Genomic DNA, 20,278 nt, shown 5'->3' with positions numbered 1-20,278 from the left:
TGTTGAACTCGACTGGCGTGGAATCTAGAATAAGGAGAAGAGCTTACATGAAACAAACAGCATACAGCGGCTTGGAAGAAAGGCTCCCTCCGCAGGTGCTCTGGTGATTGGGGGACCCTCACGATGGACACATTCTGCTGCTACATCGATGTAATCCAAGTGAACCATTTTGTGCAACAGAAAATCAGGCCCAGAGACCCGGCGATCCAACTGATAAATGCAAGCGTGGCTACATATCTGTGAATGAGATGTGAAGCCGAAAAGCCATCGTCTGCGCCTTACAAAGTTTTTGATTGCTGTATTGAGATGTGTAAATGCAAGAGATATGCCATAGTAAACACGGAATGTGAAAACCATACAGACTCCAAGGTTCAGTGTCATCATATTTCTCATTAGATGCCTTAACATCACGCTATGCAGCTACGCTGACTACAAATAATGCTAAAAAAAGAAAGCTACCACAACAAACCAGGCCTTTGAATTGCCGGCCAAAGCAAAGTAAACCACACCACAAGACCACCTTTCCACTTAAACTCCGGCTCCAATCTTGAACATCTTTATCGTAAAAAGGGCAAGTCAACTGTGATCTTCGATGGATGGAAACGGAATCTGCGCCTCAGAGACATGCTTCTGTTCAGTGGAAGCGGGAGCAAACTTCTCCCAAGTTCTCCAAAATACTCCAATGTTGGCTGCCACTAACAGATCAAGCATCTTCAAACCATCGTCATAAATAGTTAACGTGGCCAGTTTTGCTTCCCTGCCATTTAGACCGCCGCCGGCTCGCTCAGCCCCAAGGCTAGTGAAGGATGACTCGTAGCGAGAGTCAGAGGGAATATTGCTCTTTCTCGATTTGCTGCAGCAGTCTATGACCTTTCCAAGTACTCCCGTGGGTCCCTTGGCTTGGACCGGTGAAAGCGCAAGATTGTAACTCAGCGTACTGATCAGTGTGGATTCCGAGTGACTAGTTTTGACCAGGGAATTGCTGTAGACGGTGGCCGTCGCGGGGGGTATGTAAAAACACTGGAGACTGTTTCCATGTTTCCCCGTTGAGAAGTGACATTGGCCCTCCCATGGACTGACAAATGTGTATCCGCGGGCTTTCATGCCCTCTGGCGGCGATCCGAATGTACAAATGGTGTCTGGCTTTACAGCAGTGTCGCTTTTGTACGATGATACCGATGCAGCGCTGTCACTTCTGTTACGTGTCAAATTCCTGGCGAACTCCTTCGCGTTCGTCAACAAAGAATTGGAGTAGTTCATGGCGACTCGACGATAGAAGGCCTCCTTGTTTCCGTACATTGAGCTTTGATGATCCATGCTCCCTCGTGCCGTGGACCCAGCTGCAGCTTTCAAGTCGCCGCTTTCCGTCGGGCTATATTTCCTGACACAATGCTCGCGAAATTTGGCGTATCCAGATTGTATTATTTCAATGTCTATTGGGTGATGCTGCATTGGACTTGTGGTCGACGTTGAAGCCGTGTCGCCATCTCCCGAAGACGATTCTAGCTCGGGCAGCCTAATATATCCAACTGTCCACTTCTGGGCGGCGGGATTTTGTCGGGTCAACGTCAGCGTCAGAGGCATATCAGTAGAAGCTGTGCTGTGCTTCCGTGGAGACGGAGATCTGCTGTGGGCTTGTGATATAGGCTGTGAGTTTGAAAGGGAGCTTTGATTGGCAGAGTTAGTAGGTGGTAGAGATGTATCCGGCCGAGGCACTGAAATTGAATTAATACAGTGCGTTTGCGTATTCCCAGAAGGCTCTTGTGGATCAGAAGAGTCTTTTGATACGATTTGAGCGGAAGCCGATGTTTCGGTTGATGTCCTAGGCGAAGACTGGGACCCAACGGGCTTTTTCGGCGGCATAGCTGTGTGCAATCCATAAAGAGTCCGTCCTGGAGCTTCTATTGCAGAGGGCTGGTGGCTTTGACTTGCACTTGGCGAACTTTCGGGGGTCAGTGGACGGTCCGAGCCACCAACAGGTCTTCGTGGAATGATCGACTGGGGGAGCCGGCGGGTGTCCTGGCTAGATCTGCATTCGGCTTCACCTCGAACTGGCGCAGGGACAGGATTGTCTACATGCACCAGATACAGAGCGCTTTTGACATCCTCGGCCGAGACGACCCTCTCGTTTGGTATAACGGGGGAGAGAATGACAACTGCGCTTGAATATCAGCTATGAAGCAGGGATGACGTCTTTGAACAATGAAAAGACTACCGTTTAACCCCACCACACGTGAGATGTACAAAACGAGGGGGTCCTGCTTCTTCGCCCCCGCAGCTGATTCGAAGTATTGTGGTGGATTATTTGCAGTATCGTTGATATCGCTTAAAGACTTGGCCTCGATGGCTTTGGCCATGGCGTTGTCCGCCTGTGAGCCAGTAAGGGCTGGTGTAGATGTAGATATTGCGAGACTATCGTGATGTTGTACGTTGGATGCGCTGACGCTAGGAAGGTACGCGTTCACGGAGTCGACGTTGTTGGAATCACAGTTGATGCGTGACCGGAGAGAGGGTGATGACGACGGCCTTGCGCTTTTGAAGACGACGCGGAAGGATCTAGGAAGACAAACAGACGCAGAATTGAGCACGTCACAGGCACAAGGAGGAAAAAAGAAATACAAAGAAAAAAACCAAAAAGATAAATAAAGAAAAGAAAAGAAAGACGACTACCAGAAACTATTGTAACAGGGTCGTGGCCAAGAGAAAAAAAACAAAAGCCCGCCCCGTGCCATGCAGATCAATGCCAACTGGTTCAGAGTCATTGTTTGCTCCCGCCACATGCAGGAAATTGATTAATGGCCAGGGCCCAGGGTGGGTGCTGCGGTGCTGCTTACGTCACTGCCATCCCGCCAACCCCAGACAGCAAGTGCTTCCTGTGCGCCTCACGCGGGCGCTCCTTCCTTCAGCGCATTACCTCATTTCCTCAGTACGCGAGGCAAAACACAAAAACGTAAAACAGCAAAACGACAAACCATCAAAGCAATCCTGATTTCTGTGCCGATTCCGGGCGGCCCGCATCATCCTTTCGCATCATGACCGAACGCGACGTTAGAGTTTGAAAGAGAAGAAAGAAAACACGACACATCAATGGGCCGAACTGCCGAACGCCTTAGTATGCTGCCGTATGGTGCGGTGAGCGAGCCAAACAAACCCTCGACGCCATTCACCAAGTTTTCTTGACTCAACCTCATGTTGTAGTGTTTTGGGTTCCACATGGAGTCCAGGACCCCCGAGATTGACGAGTGGATGCATGGCAAAAGCTCAACGTCAGCTTCTGGGGCTGTGCCAGCTACCTTGGCCAGCCAACCCAGCGCATGTTCCAAGCCCCGACGTGCCGCTGCCGACATGTTGTTCTTGACACGTTCTTCATGTCTGTACCACCGCTGCCAAAATTACACGAACCGAGTCACATCTTACACTACTGCCGAGTACCGAGTACGCAGTACTACGCATATTAATAGATGCCCATGCTGGCACGCGGGAGTGTCTTGGTACCGCCTCAAGTTTCTTATTCTGTCCATGGTCCTAACAATAGATATCTGCCATCGACACCCGATCCCATGACATTGATTCGCGGTGACACTGGCTCTGCTCTGCAGTCTCTGCTCTACCGTCCAGCATCGACTCATCGCGTGATATTAAATCATTGCGCAATCCCTGCTTGACTGCCTGACGCACAACCTGCTGTACCCACTCGTTTCTTCATGCGACCTCAGATTCGCGACGTGGCAACGGCCCAAAATGCAGCCCATGGGCCTTGGATCTGCAGGGTCCTACTCCATGGAGCTTTGACAACAGAGCAATCTATGCTGTAGTAATAGCGTAGTACGGGTCTCAGATTGGTCATCATGCCGTCCTTCGGGACGGGAAAACCCCAGATGTGGCCTCTCCCACTTTGCTGTTTCTGACCCGCCAACGAGGCTGTTGTCGTTGTGACATGGCTCCCAGTCAAGGCGAATCGAAAGATTTCTTGCTTTGCCTTGTCGCTTGGCGCATGGATTTGTTCTAGCTGTCAAAGTGCCTGCATGAATTCAAACCCACACCCACCTGTCAGCTCCTTTTCATGACATTCGGTTTTCTCCCAGGGGCACACTTTGGTGGAGTAGAGGCGGCTGCAGGCACACACCAGCAGGAGAGCGAGTCAAAGACACTTCTCTACAGACAATATGGCTGTTACATTGTGGCCGTTTTCACGCTGTTCATCCCGCATGTTTCATCACGGCTTGTTTCATACCATATGACGATTATCCGCCAGAATGGAGAAGCCATTGTCGTTTGCCCAATACCGTCATGTCATTTATATAAAATCCCTGCCAATGGGGATTTTTCTGCAGTGTTGAATTGAAAGCTGTCGGTTTAGTCCCTTGACAACCACGGATGATGCGGTTGTCTCCTCTGAAGCATTTGACAAACGAAACTAGTTGAGCTGGTTCTCATCATAAACAGTATACGACAAGCCGCTAAGCAGAAGACTCATCAGACTGCATTCTACTTGGCCAAAGACGTCGCGACCGTAACGTACGACGTCTTCCCACATCCCGCAGGGCAATGCCCGCCGCACTCATATGCAGTCCGGCTCGTCGCAGGCGGGTTAGGACATCCATGGCCAACAGTAACATACTCGGTCGACACACACTCCAGAGTACGGCAAGTAGAACAGACCACCACGGTGTATGTGACGGCTCCGCACGAGGGCTTGGGCGAGACAGCTCTCGGCGCCTCAGTGATGCGGGCGGGAGGAGACACGAATTCGTAGGAAGTGGACGCACATCCGCCTGGACACTTGGTCTCGGCGCAGGAGTACGCCGTGGTGGTAGTCGGCACGGGAGATGGGCAGTCAGAGAAGAGGGTGATTGTCTCGATGGAGAGGCACTTTAGCTGGCGGCAGGTGCTGCAGACCGTGGCCGTCGACGTGACGGATTTGCAGTGCGCCTCTGTGTGCGCCCCGAGAGACACTCTGTCTTTGCTTAATGATGTTTTCACGTCTTTATCTGTCGTGTGAAGGAACTTACCCGGCGAGAAGGAGCACGACAGCAGTGAAGAAGCGCATTTTCGATGCGTTGAAGATGATGTGAAGCGGGAAGTCTTGATGTGTTTGCCTGGTTGGAGATTCACTTGGTGATATGTTTTGTTTAGACGGAAGCCCAGCCTTTTGTACCCTGCAGGTGGCCTCGTCTCTTCACAGATGGTTATGCCAAGAAGCGGGCGTCGTCTGATGGACGCAAGTAATACCCCGTATAACGTTAGAGGGCGTGCATAAAGGCTGGGCTGGATACATCCCGACTGGATGAACGGCTTGAGGACATAATCAGCCGAGTGGGACTGGTAGACGGATGAATATTCAGCTTTGAATGGAGCTACTTCCTGTGAATGCCGTATTTCGTATACTTTGTTGAAGCTGCTTATGATGTAGGGGGCTTTGTTGGGCGATATGACGATGAATGTCAGCTGGGGTCGGGACATGGAATAGCTCGCAACGAAGCACGCACATGGTTTGAGAATGGCTCCATGCTGTTTACTGTACGTACTTGAAGACTGGGATATATTCTCTGTGTATGCCGTGATACGAAGCGGTGTAGGCACGGTAGATGGTAGAGAATGAAAACTTTTGCTGGTAGAAACTGCACCTACCTAGAGCGCCAGCGATTCGAACCCTTAGCTTGGACCAATAGTTGAAGCCCAGCTCATTTGGACAGCGAACGTGTCGGATTTGTACTCTCGAATACTTTGTGCCACTGACACAATCCGACGTCGATGCTTACGCTCAGCTTTGGCCCGCCGCGCCTGATGGGCAGAAATAACCTCAACAGGGCGAGAAGTAGCGTCTGCACCAAGACCTGTCATCTTGGGAGTTCGGGGGCCGACTTGCTACCGGCCTGTGCTTGAACCACGTGAGACCATTACGGAGAAGTTGTGTTTTGAGCTGCATGCACGTCTTTGTTTGAGGGCTGGTTGCGTGACGCTGCATGCACGCCCGGACTTGGCACGGTTGCCCATATCGCCGGGAGTCTGTTGGCTGTTCTCCTTCTCTTGGATTTTCATCGTTCCAAGTTGTCTTGTTCAAGGAATTTCATCCTTTCACAAGTTTATATGAATGTAGTCCTCTTCCGCGACTCCAGTGCGTGTGTAAGACTGGACTTGGAAACCACTTGTTGATCTCTGAACGAGTGAGAGGCCGGACCAAGTCCCTTGACATGGCAGAAACTGCGAAAGTTGCTACACACGCGGCGGGTAGCTGTACGCCTGTTGCGCGCAGAGACTGAACATGCCGTGGCTAGTTGGCGAACGGCAACAAAAACGGCGGCCGGACTGGCCACATGCCATTTCACCGCTCGCTCAGACTGAGTATTCATGAGTAACCAAGGACGAATCACTGATGAAACGAGTCGGCTCTTGCAGAGATCTCAAACTATTTAATGACCTTGATCTCGGCGGTTTTTGAATCTTGGTTTCTGCACCTTGCATCTTCTTCTTGACAGAACCAAGCCAACTCTCACCAGCAACCGAGTCAAACTCTCAATAGCAGCCAAGCCGACTCTCAACGGAATCCAAGTCGACCCTCTACAGCAATCACGTCAACTCTTCGCGGAGACCAAGAGCCTTTTGCTACACCCACCATCACTCGAACAGCCAGCAAACCTGCTTAATCCACAACGACTTTCCATCAAGGGACAAGATGAGCGACAATATGAGCGACAAGACGAGCGACAAGACGAGCGACAAGACGAGCGACAAGATGAGCAGCGAGTTGAGCGACAATTTTATGAATGGCTTAAAAGCTTTTTTTCGTATTCTTTTATCTGCCTGCGGCATCCTCGTCATCATTTTCGCAGCCCTTCTTGGCGTCGCGGGAAATCATCTCGCACTCAGCTGCTTCTTACCCGCGGTACGTCACACTCCCCAGGCCGTCGCATATATACAGAGACTGACCTTTCTAGACTATCATTAGTCTTTTATGGAACTCGCTCGTTTTCTGGATGCTCCGCTGGGGTAAGCGAGAGCCACCCCTCATCCTTCGACGCGCCGTCGATTGCTTCATCTGCTTCACGAGCGTCGCGCTCATTATCGTGTTTGCGTTTCAGAACGACTATACAGGTGACGGAAACTTGAATATTTGCATTCCTCTTTTTGCGAGCTTGGCAGTGTAAGAGACCCCCTTTCTGGCACATCTCATTGTCGGGAAATGCTAACTAACGTGTCAAATTTAGAGTGATGACGTTTATTTTGGTTCTGATTGGAGATGGCAGGGGCATTCGCGCCATGTCAAAGGCAGCTGAGGGATCTCTCCCACGTGGAAGAGCTTGTTGAAATCTGAGCAGGTTTGGAGTTTGGATGGATGTGGCATTTGATGTGGTCTCAAGCTTTTAGAATACCGGGGAGGGTTTCCTTCTTCCCTGCCTCGTCAATTGAACAGGTATAAATTTCGCGATGGAATCATTTAATTGGCTTTATGAGGCCTAGAAAGGCCTTGTGTGAATCTGTAATTCGGATCGTAGCGCGATGTTCTGGTACGCTTTTGTGACGGGATTCGATTGCTCGTAGAAACACGCATCGGCAGCTGCCTCATGGTAGACTGTGTCTCTGAGAAATAGGCAGCAAGGCAGTGACTATCGGTGTAATTAGGTTCAGGAGAATAAGGGGACCGATTCCAGGTGTCTTGCTAGTGTTTTACTCATTGCGACGTGCCTGTTGGGTTCGTGATGCGCGATCCAGCCATTCGCGGCATTGCAGTAGCTGCGTCCTCTACTTATGTACTCGCAGGCGCAGGACACGTTGCTTTGATTTCCCGCTCTTTCGTTGGCCGCTTGAATTCCTTTGTTCTTTTGTTACGGGCTGATTATGAATCGACTTGGCTGCTTGCTGACGCTGGCATGTGACGTTGGTCATGTGGTCATTCTTGCTGCAGTCACACAGAATCGGACAATGAAGGGAGGGCGTGAAGAGGCAGTCATGTCAAAGCGAGCGATTGGGCATTGCCGTGGTCGCCCCTGAAAGATGAAACCTGGCAAAAAGCGAACGACGTTCTCTTTGTGTTGGGCAATGCACGCTTAGTAATTTGTCTGTAGCACCTCTGAGATCAAGTCTTTTCATCAGATGGAGCATAATGGCGGTAAGCTGTAGAAAGGGCTCACAAAACTTTGTCTGTTTTCCAATTTCAGCTGTACAATCGTCTTTCTTCACATGCGGCACAACGAAACCGGCCAAAGGATTGTCTCAAATCCTTTAACGGCACAAGGAGTGCCTTTGTTCTATGAGATGTGAAAGGGGTGAAAAAGATCTTCATACAACGAACAAGTCTTGGCTGCAGAAGATTCTTTGCCATCAAACAGCTTGGGTGAGGCAAACTTCTGCAGTGCAAAGAACAGCAATGTAATGAACGCTTAATGAGCCAAGGAGCCCCGGTAGACTTGTCTCAGTGAAGGAACATGAATATGTATATATATATGATAAGCGTATCGTTTACTTCTCACCATCCAAACCATAATCTCCTTCCACCTCATACCTTTCAATTTGATAAAATCGGCTCTCTACCCCCAGGCAGGCTACCACGAAGGCTACCACGGAGGCTACCACGGAGGCTACCACGGAGGCTACCACGAAGGCTACCATGTCAGCTACTATTACAGATTTTAATGATCTAATTCCTAGTGCCTATGAACTGGAAGTGACTAAGAGCTTTGTTGATTCTTGGGCATCTTCAAAAGCTTAAGTTTGACTCCTCATCAAACCCACTTGGCTACTCTTTTTGCCCTGGCAACGTACTCGGGTATTTGACCCCTTTCCCAGGTTCCGCCCCGCAAATACTGATGAAATACTTCTTGCAAGCGATCATAACACGGCTGGTCCGTTATTTCTTTTTGACGAGATGAGGATATACTCGAGGATATGACATGCTGTAAAGCACACACCTTGACGGTGGTGCTAGGACACGAGGTGAATGAGGTTGGAGATGACTGAAGGTCAAGGCAGGACCTAGACCGACGGCGTGTGCAAGTGAAGGGGATAGTATCGCCAGATAGGAAGAGGAGCTCACCTATGAGCCTGACGCAACGATGAAACACGCGGTCATTTCTACCTGGCAATGGCATTCATTCGTCTTTCGCTGTACCGGTGGCGGAACAATCCACTGTGCACCGTGACTGGGTTGTGCTTCCCACTGTTGGCCTTCAGTGGAAACAGATGGACTGTATACCACTCCATAGGCCTTGAAGATGGCCTTTGTAGTGCCATCCATCTGCGTGCCGCCACAAGCGCCCATGATCCGAACGCCACCATACATATCGATGCTGCCATCATCAGTCTTGGCAACGCTCCAGATGCTACCAGCTCCATGTAGCGACCCCGAAGTCCCCAGTGTCTGCTCTTTCCATTGCATATTTGTTGCTAGTGGTTTCTAGGACGGTAGCATGGAAGATAAGACGTATAGAAAAAAGTATGGAATGCGCGTTTCATTTCGTGCCTTGATATTCTATGAAGCTCCCGACATTTCGACCATATTGTCAAGATGACGCTCTTGTCTTGTGAGCGGCCACCACCTCGCGAACCACCTGGTCAAGATTCTCATCTTGCAGACCCAGCAACTCCATGGCGAATCCGTCCTTGCGCGTCCAGTCGGCGTCAACCGTACCCAGAACGAATACAATCTCCTCGGTAGCCTCCCCATCACCCGCCTCCAGGCGCTTGCTTTCGCGTTCCAGGAAAGCATTCGAGTCCAAGTGCTGGGTGTGCCACTTGTTGCCCGTGGCGCGCTCAAGGGATGCCAGGATCTCGAGCTGCGTCGGGCAGAAGCTCTGGACGTAGACGGCGCGGTTGCGGGTATCTTCGTGACGCTGCAGAACGCGAACTACCGACTCACCGACACGACGGAGAGTAGAGGCCGAGGCCTTGATATCGCCGGCGTCTAGGATCTGAGCCCTTTCGGCGTCTAGGTTGAAATGAAGCAGGCCGCTTCGAAGGCCGTAGTCGAAAAAGTGCCCGCAGATGATGGAGGTCCATGTAAATGGACTCGCGCCAGTCTGGTCCTCGGCTGCCATTTGCGAAAGCTCCTCGCACCTTGTGCGCACGGCGGTCTTGTCGCGGTATAGCCTCAAATGGTGCTGTGCCTGGGGACTGGCGGCATCGCAGCTGCCGTAGTCTGCCGGGATATAGCGACGGACGCCGGCGTTGAAGGCCGCTTCCACGAGTCGAAGATGCTCCGAGACATCCTTGAGCGGAAAGGCAGCAACGACGGCGTCTTGTCCCGAGAGGGCTCTGGTAAGCTCTTGGAGCTCCAGGGCGGGTGAAACGGGGATCTCGGTGACACCGGCGGGCGAGGCCGAGGATGAATTGGAGCGGCGGAGAATGGACACATCGAAGCAACCGGCTTGAACAAGCTCCCTGGTTATGACGGAACCTACTGTTCCGTTGGCGCCGATGAGGCAGACTTTTTTGATTGGTGGTGAAGACGCCATGTTGCGAGGAGACGTGAGAGTCGAGAATCGAGATGTGCCGGTGGGCGGAGGCGACGTCGCTTGAGTCAGATGCAGGAATCCGCCGTCTGCAAGCTGGTGTTGTTTTACGTGTCACACGGTGAATTTGCACCAGACAAGTTGCAACTCGGTGCAGCGTGAACCGATGCCAGGGGCCTGCATACAAGAAGCCGATCTGGTGGAAATGGTGGCAAGCCGCTGGCCGTTGCCTGCCGTTGCCATGTACATACAAGCCATGGGCGGGGGCGGGGGCGGGGGGTCGAAGCATGACGTAAGCAGCTCGACAGCCTAGGCCCTACAGGGTAGGGGCTACCGTCGACCTATCCTGCTCCTTCCCCCAACCACTTGGAGGCCGCACGCGCCAATTGACCCTTTTTACTTGAAATTGTTCACTTTTACCTTTCTCTTGCCAAGACTTTCAGTTTAATTGCCGCCACTCCAAATCCTGGACATTAGCTTGACGAATTGTAGAGTCATCATGCACATCTCGCCTCCCACGGAATGCTTGCTCTCCAATACTCTCCAGTCATGTCCCAAACGACAAATTCTCTCATCACTAAAGACACCATCCTGGTACCAACAAGCCGCAATAAATAATTGGCGTCGAGACATAGCCGGTATACTTGTTGTAGTTGGCCATCCTATTTCCATCCCCACGTTATATCCCATCCATCAATCATTTGGATTGGCTTGACGTGGTCGAGATCTTTACACCTTGTCTCTTGTTGATAGGGCATCGAAATCAGTTCATATCCCCCGCGGGGCGTCCGAGTGACTGGGAATTTGATGTACATTCCGTTCTTTGGCATGTCGGCACACAGTGGTATCCCCACAAACCCTTTGATAAATCCCGAGTTGGCCACAATGCCGTCGTATTTCTCGTGAGGCAGAGTCCACGCGCCAATCTCCATCGTCCTCTTGATACGTACATGCACGACCTACTCGGGTCCCGACCTCGGCCGAGTCTTCAACTCTCAAGCCAGAAACAGATGCAAATCCCCGCTCATAACAACTCTGGCATGTGTCCGTGTACCAAATACAAGGAGAAAGGGACTTCAATTATATCAACTCATCTAGCCGGCACTAGTACATGCTATCGTGGAGTCCTTGCAGCCACATCCTGCCTACTAATTGAACCTCACTCAATCAACCTTGAGCTTGGCGACGCTTCGGAGCAGGGGAGTCAACTCAGAAGCCCCCTCAGACGACAGCTCCGTAAGCTCGATGCCCTCGACGGCCTCGGTAGAGAGCGCCGCCACTTCAGCCGCGTCAGCCAGCTCACCCACACCGGGAATCAAGTTGGCAACGACAACAGCGGGAAGCAAGGCAATGGCCAAGATGTGCGACTCCATAAAGTGGCCAACCTTTTCCCAGAAGCCCGGCTCATGCGGCGGCGCCACGGCCTTGGCCGCCTTGGCCGCCGTTGAAGACTCGCCAGTCACTCGCCCAGGCGGGTTGAAAAGAGGGAACCCTCCCCTCCAGCCGACGGCCTGTCCATTTCTATCCATAAACTCCTCCAGAGACTGCGGCAGGTCGAAATTGGGAATCTCGCCGGTACTCGCCAACTCGTCGAACTTGTGCTCGTAATCGTCGTTCTTCTGGAACAAGTTGCTCCCCGGGAACAAGTCGTTCTTGGCTTTGAATGCCCTTTCAAAGTGCTGCTGTATATTTGCTCGCTCCTGGGCATCGTGCTCGGGCAGCGTATAGTTGAGCGGCACCTGAACCCAACCGAGGACCTGCGACCACCGTATGCCGCCGACGGCGATGCTATCCAGCCCCGAGACGAGCATGTTTGGCGTGGCGTGAACGGCATACACGACGCCGTGGAAGCCGTCTGTCGCGTGGGAAGCTTTCCCAGCTGCGTCCTTGGCCGCGGGTCCGAAAATGAGACGAGTCTGGAGGACTTCGCTCGGCCAGTCGACGACCGTGGCGGGATCGGGGGTCGGCCCTCCTTCGACTTCATACGTCGGGCCGGGCGGACGGGTGCGCGGAGGGAGAAATCCGCCTGCCGTCTTGGCCTCTGCCGGCCATAGAAAGTCGCCGTAGAAGACGACCTTGGCCGGAGCCGGGGGTGCCTTGCCCTTGGGCCCCTTGCTGCGGCTTTTGGGGGTGACAATTTTGCGGGCTCGTTTGCAATCCTGCTGGTTTCCCGCGGGAGAAGCTGGGAGGAGAGTCAGCAGTTGCATACATTGTAGTCGAAGGCGTGAACCGGTTCTGTCAAGTGATGAAGGCGCGGCCAAGTCTTTGCATACCTCCGGTCGAGCCATCGTCTCCGTCTTTCGGACCAAATACGCCTTCTTCCAATTTCTTGACAATGGCTGCACAGTTAAGCCCGTCAAATTCGCCGGCTCTCAGACGCTTTAGTTCGTCGAGTGTTATGCCGGCACTCTTGGCAGTAGCCGAGTTTTTACGATTCTGGCGTGTCTGGTCGATGACTAGTCCTCGGATCTTGTAGAGACTCTGGCAACAAATATTCTTCGATTGTCCTACAAAACTGTCAGTTTTCTTACAGTCACTTCTAGCGACATACAAATCTTCCATACCGGCGCGAGCTCGTAGTTGCGTACGGGGACGCTTGGGAGGGGAACAAGTGTCCCTGTCAAGGTTATCCAAAAGCTCTTGGAGCATCTCGTCATAGTCGGGGTAGAGTTGTCGTAGTTGCTCCGGGGTCAAATCTGCGAAGCGCTCCAAGTCTCTCATGACTATGTCGGCGGTTGTTAGCACCCCCCCTGCAAGTGTGCAAAGTATTGCTTTGCCCGTCAAAGGGTTTCCACTGCGTCATCTCGGCGGCTGCGCATGGGCAAGGGCAATTCTTACCTGCGTCACGAATGACATCGTCTTCAGATGATGCCGCGGCTCCTACACCAGATGGTCCAGGGATGTCGTCCCGAGGAGGGTATTGCGTAAAAGTTGGCGGAAAGCGGCCGAAGAGAGCTTGCATTGCCGGGCCACTTACGTGAGTCGCGGCTGAGCGATAACGAGGGTATAGGTCATTGCCTTCTCCGTCGGACTCATCGCTATCCGTATCTTCTCTTGTTACGTCCAGCGAGTCCATCTCGTCCTCGCTCCAATCATCGTCAAGGTCCGGGGGAACATCGTTGTCGACGACACACCTCGCAGCATATTGAGAGTTCTCGTACAGATCCCTATCGTACTCGGGATTGTCTATCCATTGTATCTGTGCGACTCTGCCGCCTTCGGCAGTGCTCATAAGTCCGAACCTTCGAATCTGTCTCCAATGAACGCCGCCCAGCGCTAGAGCCTCAGACTCTGCAAGGCCGGGGTTGATCATGTTGGGCGTAGCACGAATCTCGTAAAGCCAAGTGTTCCTATTTCGATGCTCATGGGTGTAGGTTTCAGATGTGGCCCTCTCTCGAGCCAACGATACGTACGCAGATTGGAAAGGCCTGGTGGACAGATCTCGCGATAAGCCACACCCGCCGGGACCGGCGTGGTAATGGCGATCCATGAGAAATGCTGCTTCATTACGGTGCCAGTTCTCGCCCCAAGGCCGGAACCCCCCAGCCGCTCTGATCTCTTGGGGGGACCTGGTATCTGCACGCCAGACGAACTCACCAGGGGGGTCATCCTGTCGACGAGCAGGTGATGAGTCTGGCAAGACGCCGCCATTGCAGAGCCCAAGCCAAGAGAGCCATAAAGGCGCGGCGGAAAGAGCAATGTTTGCCCACCGCATCCTCAGGTGCAAGAATAAAGATGTTTAACGACTGAATCCAGGCTTGACTGTGAAAAGACTCGTAGCTATGAGAGTTGTGCAATGGTGGACATGATGAAGGCCAAAGAGGGAATATATATACGTAGGATACATCCTAGGAAGCCAAGGGCGGACATGTTAAATCGTCCCAACCTCTGGCATCGGCGTTATAAGCCACAGAATGACCCGTTAATCCGACAATTCCTGCTTGACGGGCCGATATCGCCATTTGTCTAATTTGCGTACGATGGCTGCTGGAGTACAAGGGCCATGATTTCGGCAAATTCGATTCATACAAGCCAGGAACTGTAACAGGGGATAGCGTACGGCCTACGCACGGGCAATTTCCACTCTCAAAGCTCGCTAGAGAAAGCTTATCATCATGCTATTGGATGGTAGTATAGTATTAATGCTACATTATCCTTGTTGCGTAGCTGGATTCGTAAAGCTCTATCTAAATTAGTTGCACTAATTTGTTGTTGCATTCTTGCGTTGCACATGTGGAATGTTCTCCTGTCAAAACAGGCAAGGGACCAAGGAAATGAGCTGATAGAGTACACATACATGATCATTTATGTAATAGTTTCCTTGTGTTCGAACCAAAAGACGCAATGTTCTCCTAGCGCTATATTTGTGCACCGCATACGCGCAGTGGCTACCGTGAAGCGAGTGCGTACTGCACTCACAAACATTGACGACATTTTTCAGAGGAGCCAAAGAGTTCAGTCACACAGAGAGCTTCTTTAGGAAGCATAGGAAGCAAGACAAAATTAACCATGCCTATATCCACCTAGGCCCAAGCCATGGTGGCTACGTCAGCATAGAAGATCCCATCCCAGCTTTTGCATTAGGCTGTGGCTTTGTGCATGCATCGCGGCTTCGTCCCTGAGCTTTGGACCAATCATGTTCAGTTCCTCGAATCATCCAAATATACACGAGCATCGAGAAGATGGAGAAATAAGATGGCAAAGCCTCGATTACACTCGGACTGGCCCCTCAGTATAAATCTATGCGCCATCAAAACGCCCGAGTATTAAGACCCCCTGTCGGCTCTATTCATACACTGTCTTCTAACCCTCTTTTAGTTAGTATATTGACTTTTCGACCGATCGACAGCCGTGTCGCAAATGATCAGCCTTATGCCTCGAGGCCGGATTCCAAATCGTGTACCAAGGATGGTCCATTGGGCAAGGAAGTCTTCTGTGGACACGCCCAACCCCAACTGAGTCGTGGCGGCAATTGATGGGCTATAAGTGCATCCCTTGCTTGATGTTAAGATGGATGGGACAGGGGGGCACCGATTGTATCGCCGAGGAAATTGGGCCCCTAGGCATTAGTAATGCAGGCCATTATTGCCTATGATGGATTGCCTCCCTATAGGCAAGTAAGCTATATCAAGTCCTTTCCCCCATAACCTTGATAGCTGCGAAGTAAGAGATGGGACAAAAAATCACAGACGGAACCATTTCCCAGGTTGCTAGGGCGTATGAAACAAGTGGATCAACAGCCCGGAGGAAAGCAACTTGAATGGAGTAAATATACCGAATAGAGGGTTTCTATTACGCTACTAAATGTGCGTAAACGGGCATTGGAATGCCAAGAGTCTTGATTGTCAACCGGTGCCCCTTCGGACGCTGCCAAACCCCAGACTGAGTAACTCAAATTCAACCGGCTCCATCACCGCGGACTGCGAGACAGATACCCTTCTCCAAATTGCGGAGCCTATGGACTTTTATCATGATCAAGATACATCTTCACGACCAAAGGTGGGAAGTTGAGCGTGGAAATTTCCTCGATGCCCGTCAAACGTGATATATAATAAGGTGGGAAAGTATAAATCGAGAACAGGCATTATTATTAACCAACTATTCGTATTCGTTTGATCTGTCACATTTACTGCCGAAAGATCCAGAAATACGAGCCGGAGCCGGAGCCGGAGGAGCCGAATCAGCGCAGGGATCCCAGTGAGCCGACGCTACCAGACAGGAAGAATTCTAAACTGCTCGTGGCCCTGGACAAGCTTCACAATTACAAAGCAGACATTATGAGAATGAAGTTGAAACGCCCAAAGATCTCCATGGCTTGATTGAATCCCTGCCGTCTGTCCTGCCACGACCAAGCGCGTTGGGACCCTGCAGATTTTCGGCCCCAAACCCATGGAGACCCCGTCTTGATGGCCAGGATATCCATGCCGCAGCAGAGGCTTCCCCCTAGATTACGCCGAACAACGCAATTTGGCATATGGATTATTGGTTCTCGGACTGTGGGAAGCTTGGCGACGGGCAATGAGTCAAACGGCATTCCTGACGGGGCGACTGCCGAGCTATCGGACACGAACCAACCGGGAGACGTTAGTCCGGGGTCCCTGAGGCGACAGGCCGGCCCCCGTGTGAACAAAGGTGAGGCATTTTAGCACTTTCTACAGCCCTGTGAGTTTGGAGATTTAGACATTGATACCCATGCCCTCGAGGCCCGGGCTAGGAGCTATCGTGTGACGGCTGGGCTGCCCAATCCATCTCACTTGCCGCTTTGCTATTGTGAACCTTTACTTTTGGAAATCTCTGAGAAGACTGCTTGCATGTATTAACAGACGAAGTCTTTGATGGGTTTTTGAGCGAAAATGAACGTTTTTGCAAAGCCAGTCATAGTAAGCAGTCAGGCATTATGTGACAAGGCCCAGGTGCTGCTGTGCAATAGTACCAACGGTTAAAACGAAATAAGTCATCCGTCTCGTGTCACAATTCAATTTCCTTGTGAGTCAGCTCTGCTCATATATTTAAGAATGCCAAGAGCAATAAGAATACACTTACAAGCTGGATTTAGGGGCGATTTGGCCCGTGATCGGTATTACTGGATTCTTTTGCCCTACAGCTCAATGGACAAACCAGACGACTACTGTGGCAAGGGGGTTTCATTGAAGGGATATCTTTTAACAAGTACATGCCGCAGGTTTCTGTTCGTCATACTTTAACTCAAGAATAATGCATTTCAGATCCAACTAGACGCATTATCTAGTTTCGCCCTACTCACAGGGTATTATGACACGTCTCTGAATGTAATTGCCGCACCCGAGACTTGAATTGGGATAAATTTGGGTGTTCATGGCATATATCAACAGAGTGTTCAATGCGCCTAGCAATCGATTATAACATAAGCAAGCAGATATGAATAATGGCAGCTCGATATTACCCGTGAGGATTTTCCGCACTCCGAACAGCGTACAGATATCTGCAGGGCACCAGCAGAGCGCATTCTTGTCCTTGTTTCTATTACAATGAAGAAAACGAACCCGCTCTTGAAAGCTAGCTCTTTCCCATCCCCTAGAATGGTGCCTTTGCCAGAAACCGCAATCGACACAGTTGGCCTCTTGTGATTCCAAATTGATTCCTCCTCCCCAGCCAGCATGTCACTTCGAATCAAGTCAAATCCATCAGTAGGCGGCTGATACACCAGAGTACCAACATCAGATTATCCAGCCGAGTACCCGAATCCATTCAAGGAGTGTCGGAGAAGAGATAGATGCCGTTTGTAACGGCTAAGGTTCCTAAGGGATAAACTAGTTGTAGTTTATATTAGTAAAGCTATTAGGGCAATTAATCTAAGTAGTTAAGTATTATATTAATAATAGGTTATAAATTATAATTAAGTAATTAGAGTTAAAAAGTTATAAGTAAAGCTTATTTAATATAATAATTAATATTAAAAACTAAGAAATTAAAGTTTATTTATAAAGTAAAATTAAAAGTTTTTATATATTATAATAAATTATTTTTTTTATTATAATATTTCTTTTTAAATTATTATTATAATTATAATTTTACTTATATAAATTATAGTTTTTTTTATAATTTAAATATAATAATTACTTTAGTTATTAATTTATTATTTACTTTACTTATATTACTTTATAACTTATATAACTAGCTTAACTTATAGCTTACTTTTTATATATAATTAGATTATAATATAATATCCCTTTTTTTATAGTTTTATTTTTAAGATCTAAGTTTTATTTTATAAATAATTTTATAGCTTTTTTTTTTTATTAATAAGTTTCTTTTTTCTTTTATTTTTTAGAATATTTTATTAATATTATATTTAGTTATATTTTTAAGCTAAAATTAAATATAAAAAAAAATAATAATTATAAATATATTAATTTTATTAGTATTATAAATTTATTTAATTATTTTATAAATATACCTTATACTTATTATTTTAAAAATAATAAATCTTATTATATAATAAATAAGAAATTATAATATAATAAGTATATATAATATAATTACCTATATAATAGTATTTTAATAGCTTTTTTTTATAAGTATTATTATAGCTTTTATTTTATTTATATTCTTTTATTAATAATATTTCTTAGTAATATACTTATTAAAATAATAAAAAAAACTAAAATTAAAAAAGAAAAAAGTAAGTAATAAGCTATTAAAGCTTTATATATAGCTAGCTAATTTTTAATTTTAGTTTTTTATAATTATAAATTAATTAACTTAAATATAAAAAATCTAAAATTATATTAAAAATAAAAGTTTAGAATTATTTTATTATAATATAATAAAATTAAATATTAAAAATAAAATTTTATTTACTTTAAATACTTATAAGTATTAAATAATAAATAATTTAAGTATAATAAATATTTCTAAAAAAAGTAATTAGTTTATTTTTAGGTTAAGTAAAAAGTTTTTAAATCTAGGTCCTTTTATATTTTTTATACTTTTTAGTAAAACTACTTTAATAAGTACTAGTATTTTCTTAGGTATTTTATAAGTTTTTATATATTTTTTTTATATTTATAGTTTTTTTACTTAATAAAATATTAATATATTTTATTTTTTATTTTTATATTTAGAATTTATTTTATTTTATATTTTTTATTATTTAAAACTTTAATATTTTTTTTTATTAATATATTATTTAATACTTTCTTAAAAAATAAAATATATATTATAAAATAATTTTTTATAGTTTTTAATAATAAAAGTTTATAATTATTTATTAATATTTATTTTTTAATAATAAATAATTTTAATTTTTTATAATTTAATTTATTATTTAATTATATTATTTTAATATTTTATTAAAGTAAATAAATTATATTTTTTTTCTTAAAAATTAATTTTTTTAATTTTTTTAATTATAATATTATATTATTTTTTTTTATATAAATTCTAATTTATATTATATTTTTTTATATAATTTTTTTAGTTTATTTACTTATAATATTACTTATTTTATTTATAGTTTTTTATATTATATTTAAAATACTTTAAAATTAAATTTATAATTAATATAAGCTAATATTTACTTTATTAATTCTAATATTAAGCTATTATAAGCTAATTATATTATAAATAATTATTTTATTTAATTATTTTATTAATAATTAATATAATATTATAAATATTATTTAAGTATTTAATTTAATTTTTTTATTTATTTATTTATTTATAAATAATATATAATATTTAACTTATAATTTATTTTAAGTTATATTATAAATATTTATTAAAACTTAGAAGTAAATATATTTTTTTTATTTAATATAATTTCCTTTAATAGCTTATAATTACTTATTATTATTTATAAAAATATATATATAAGTTTTTTTATATTATTTATTTTTTTATATAATAAAAAGTATTTATACTTTATAAGTTTATTTATAATTATAAATATATTATTATATTTTATATTAGTTATTAGTTTTTTTAATATTAATAGTTTTATAATATAATTAAAAGCTATTAATTCTTATAATTATATTAGTATTAATAATAATTATAATTTTTTATATAGCTTATATTATAAAGCTTTACTTTTTTTATATTATATATATTTATTAATAACCTTTTTAATTATTTTCTTAATTCTTAAAAGATTATATTATTATTATATTTTATTTAGTATTTTATAGATTTCTTAGTATTTATAAGCTAAATATTTATGTATTTTTTTAATATATTTTTTTTATAACTTTAAAGGTATTTAGGTTTTTTTATAATACTTTAAGATAATTTTAGGTTTTATAAGATATTTTTTTAGTATATTTATAAACCTAACCTTTTTTTTTACTTAT

At 45.9% G+C, this 20,278-nt stretch overlaps 4 protein-coding genes across 4 annotated transcripts; 1 reads left to right on the top strand and 3 right to left on the bottom strand.

The window, feature by feature from the left end:
- Positions 1-576: 576 nt before the first annotated feature.
- On the bottom strand, positions 577-2,357 carry G6M90_00g053730 (uncharacterized protein; the record flags this gene model as incomplete). The annotated part of the gene is made up of 2 exons (XM_014685542.1): positions 577-2,156; positions 2,216-2,357. 2 exons carry the CDS (start codon positions 2,355-2,357, stop codon positions 577-579), a joined length of 1,722 nt encoding a protein of 573 aa, XP_014541028.1.
- A 4,319-nt stretch (positions 2,358-6,676) lies between these two features.
- Positions 6,677-7,308, top strand: G6M90_00g053720 (uncharacterized protein; the record flags this gene model as incomplete). The annotated part of the gene is made up of 3 exons (XM_014685543.2): positions 6,677-6,886; positions 6,939-7,144; positions 7,209-7,308. The coding sequence occupies 3 exons, from the start codon at positions 6,677-6,679 to the stop codon at positions 7,306-7,308; spliced, it is 516 nt and encodes a 171-aa protein (XP_014541029.2).
- A 2,192-nt stretch (positions 7,309-9,500) lies between these two features.
- G6M90_00g053710 (uncharacterized protein) lies at positions 9,501-10,451 on the bottom strand (the record flags this gene model as incomplete). Its single annotated transcript, XM_014685544.1, has 1 exon — positions 9,501-10,451. The coding sequence occupies one exon, from the start codon at positions 10,449-10,451 to the stop codon at positions 9,501-9,503; it is 951 nt and encodes a 316-aa protein (XP_014541030.1).
- A 1,160-nt stretch (positions 10,452-11,611) lies between these two features.
- G6M90_00g053700 (uncharacterized protein) lies at positions 11,612-13,761 on the bottom strand (the record flags this gene model as incomplete). Its single annotated transcript, XM_014685545.2, has 4 exons — positions 11,612-12,630; positions 12,722-12,955; positions 13,013-13,171; positions 13,287-13,761. 4 exons carry the CDS (start codon positions 13,759-13,761, stop codon positions 11,612-11,614), a joined length of 1,887 nt encoding a protein of 628 aa, XP_014541031.2.
- Between the last annotated feature and the right edge of the window lie 6,517 nt (positions 13,762-20,278).

The sequence above is a fragment of the Metarhizium brunneum genome, chromosome 3, assembly GCF_013426205.1.
Source record: "Metarhizium brunneum chromosome 3, complete sequence".
In the NCBI taxonomy this organism is placed as follows: domain Eukaryota; kingdom Fungi; phylum Ascomycota; class Sordariomycetes; order Hypocreales; family Clavicipitaceae; genus Metarhizium; species Metarhizium brunneum.
This window is presented reverse-complemented; position numbering and strand designations above follow the sequence as displayed.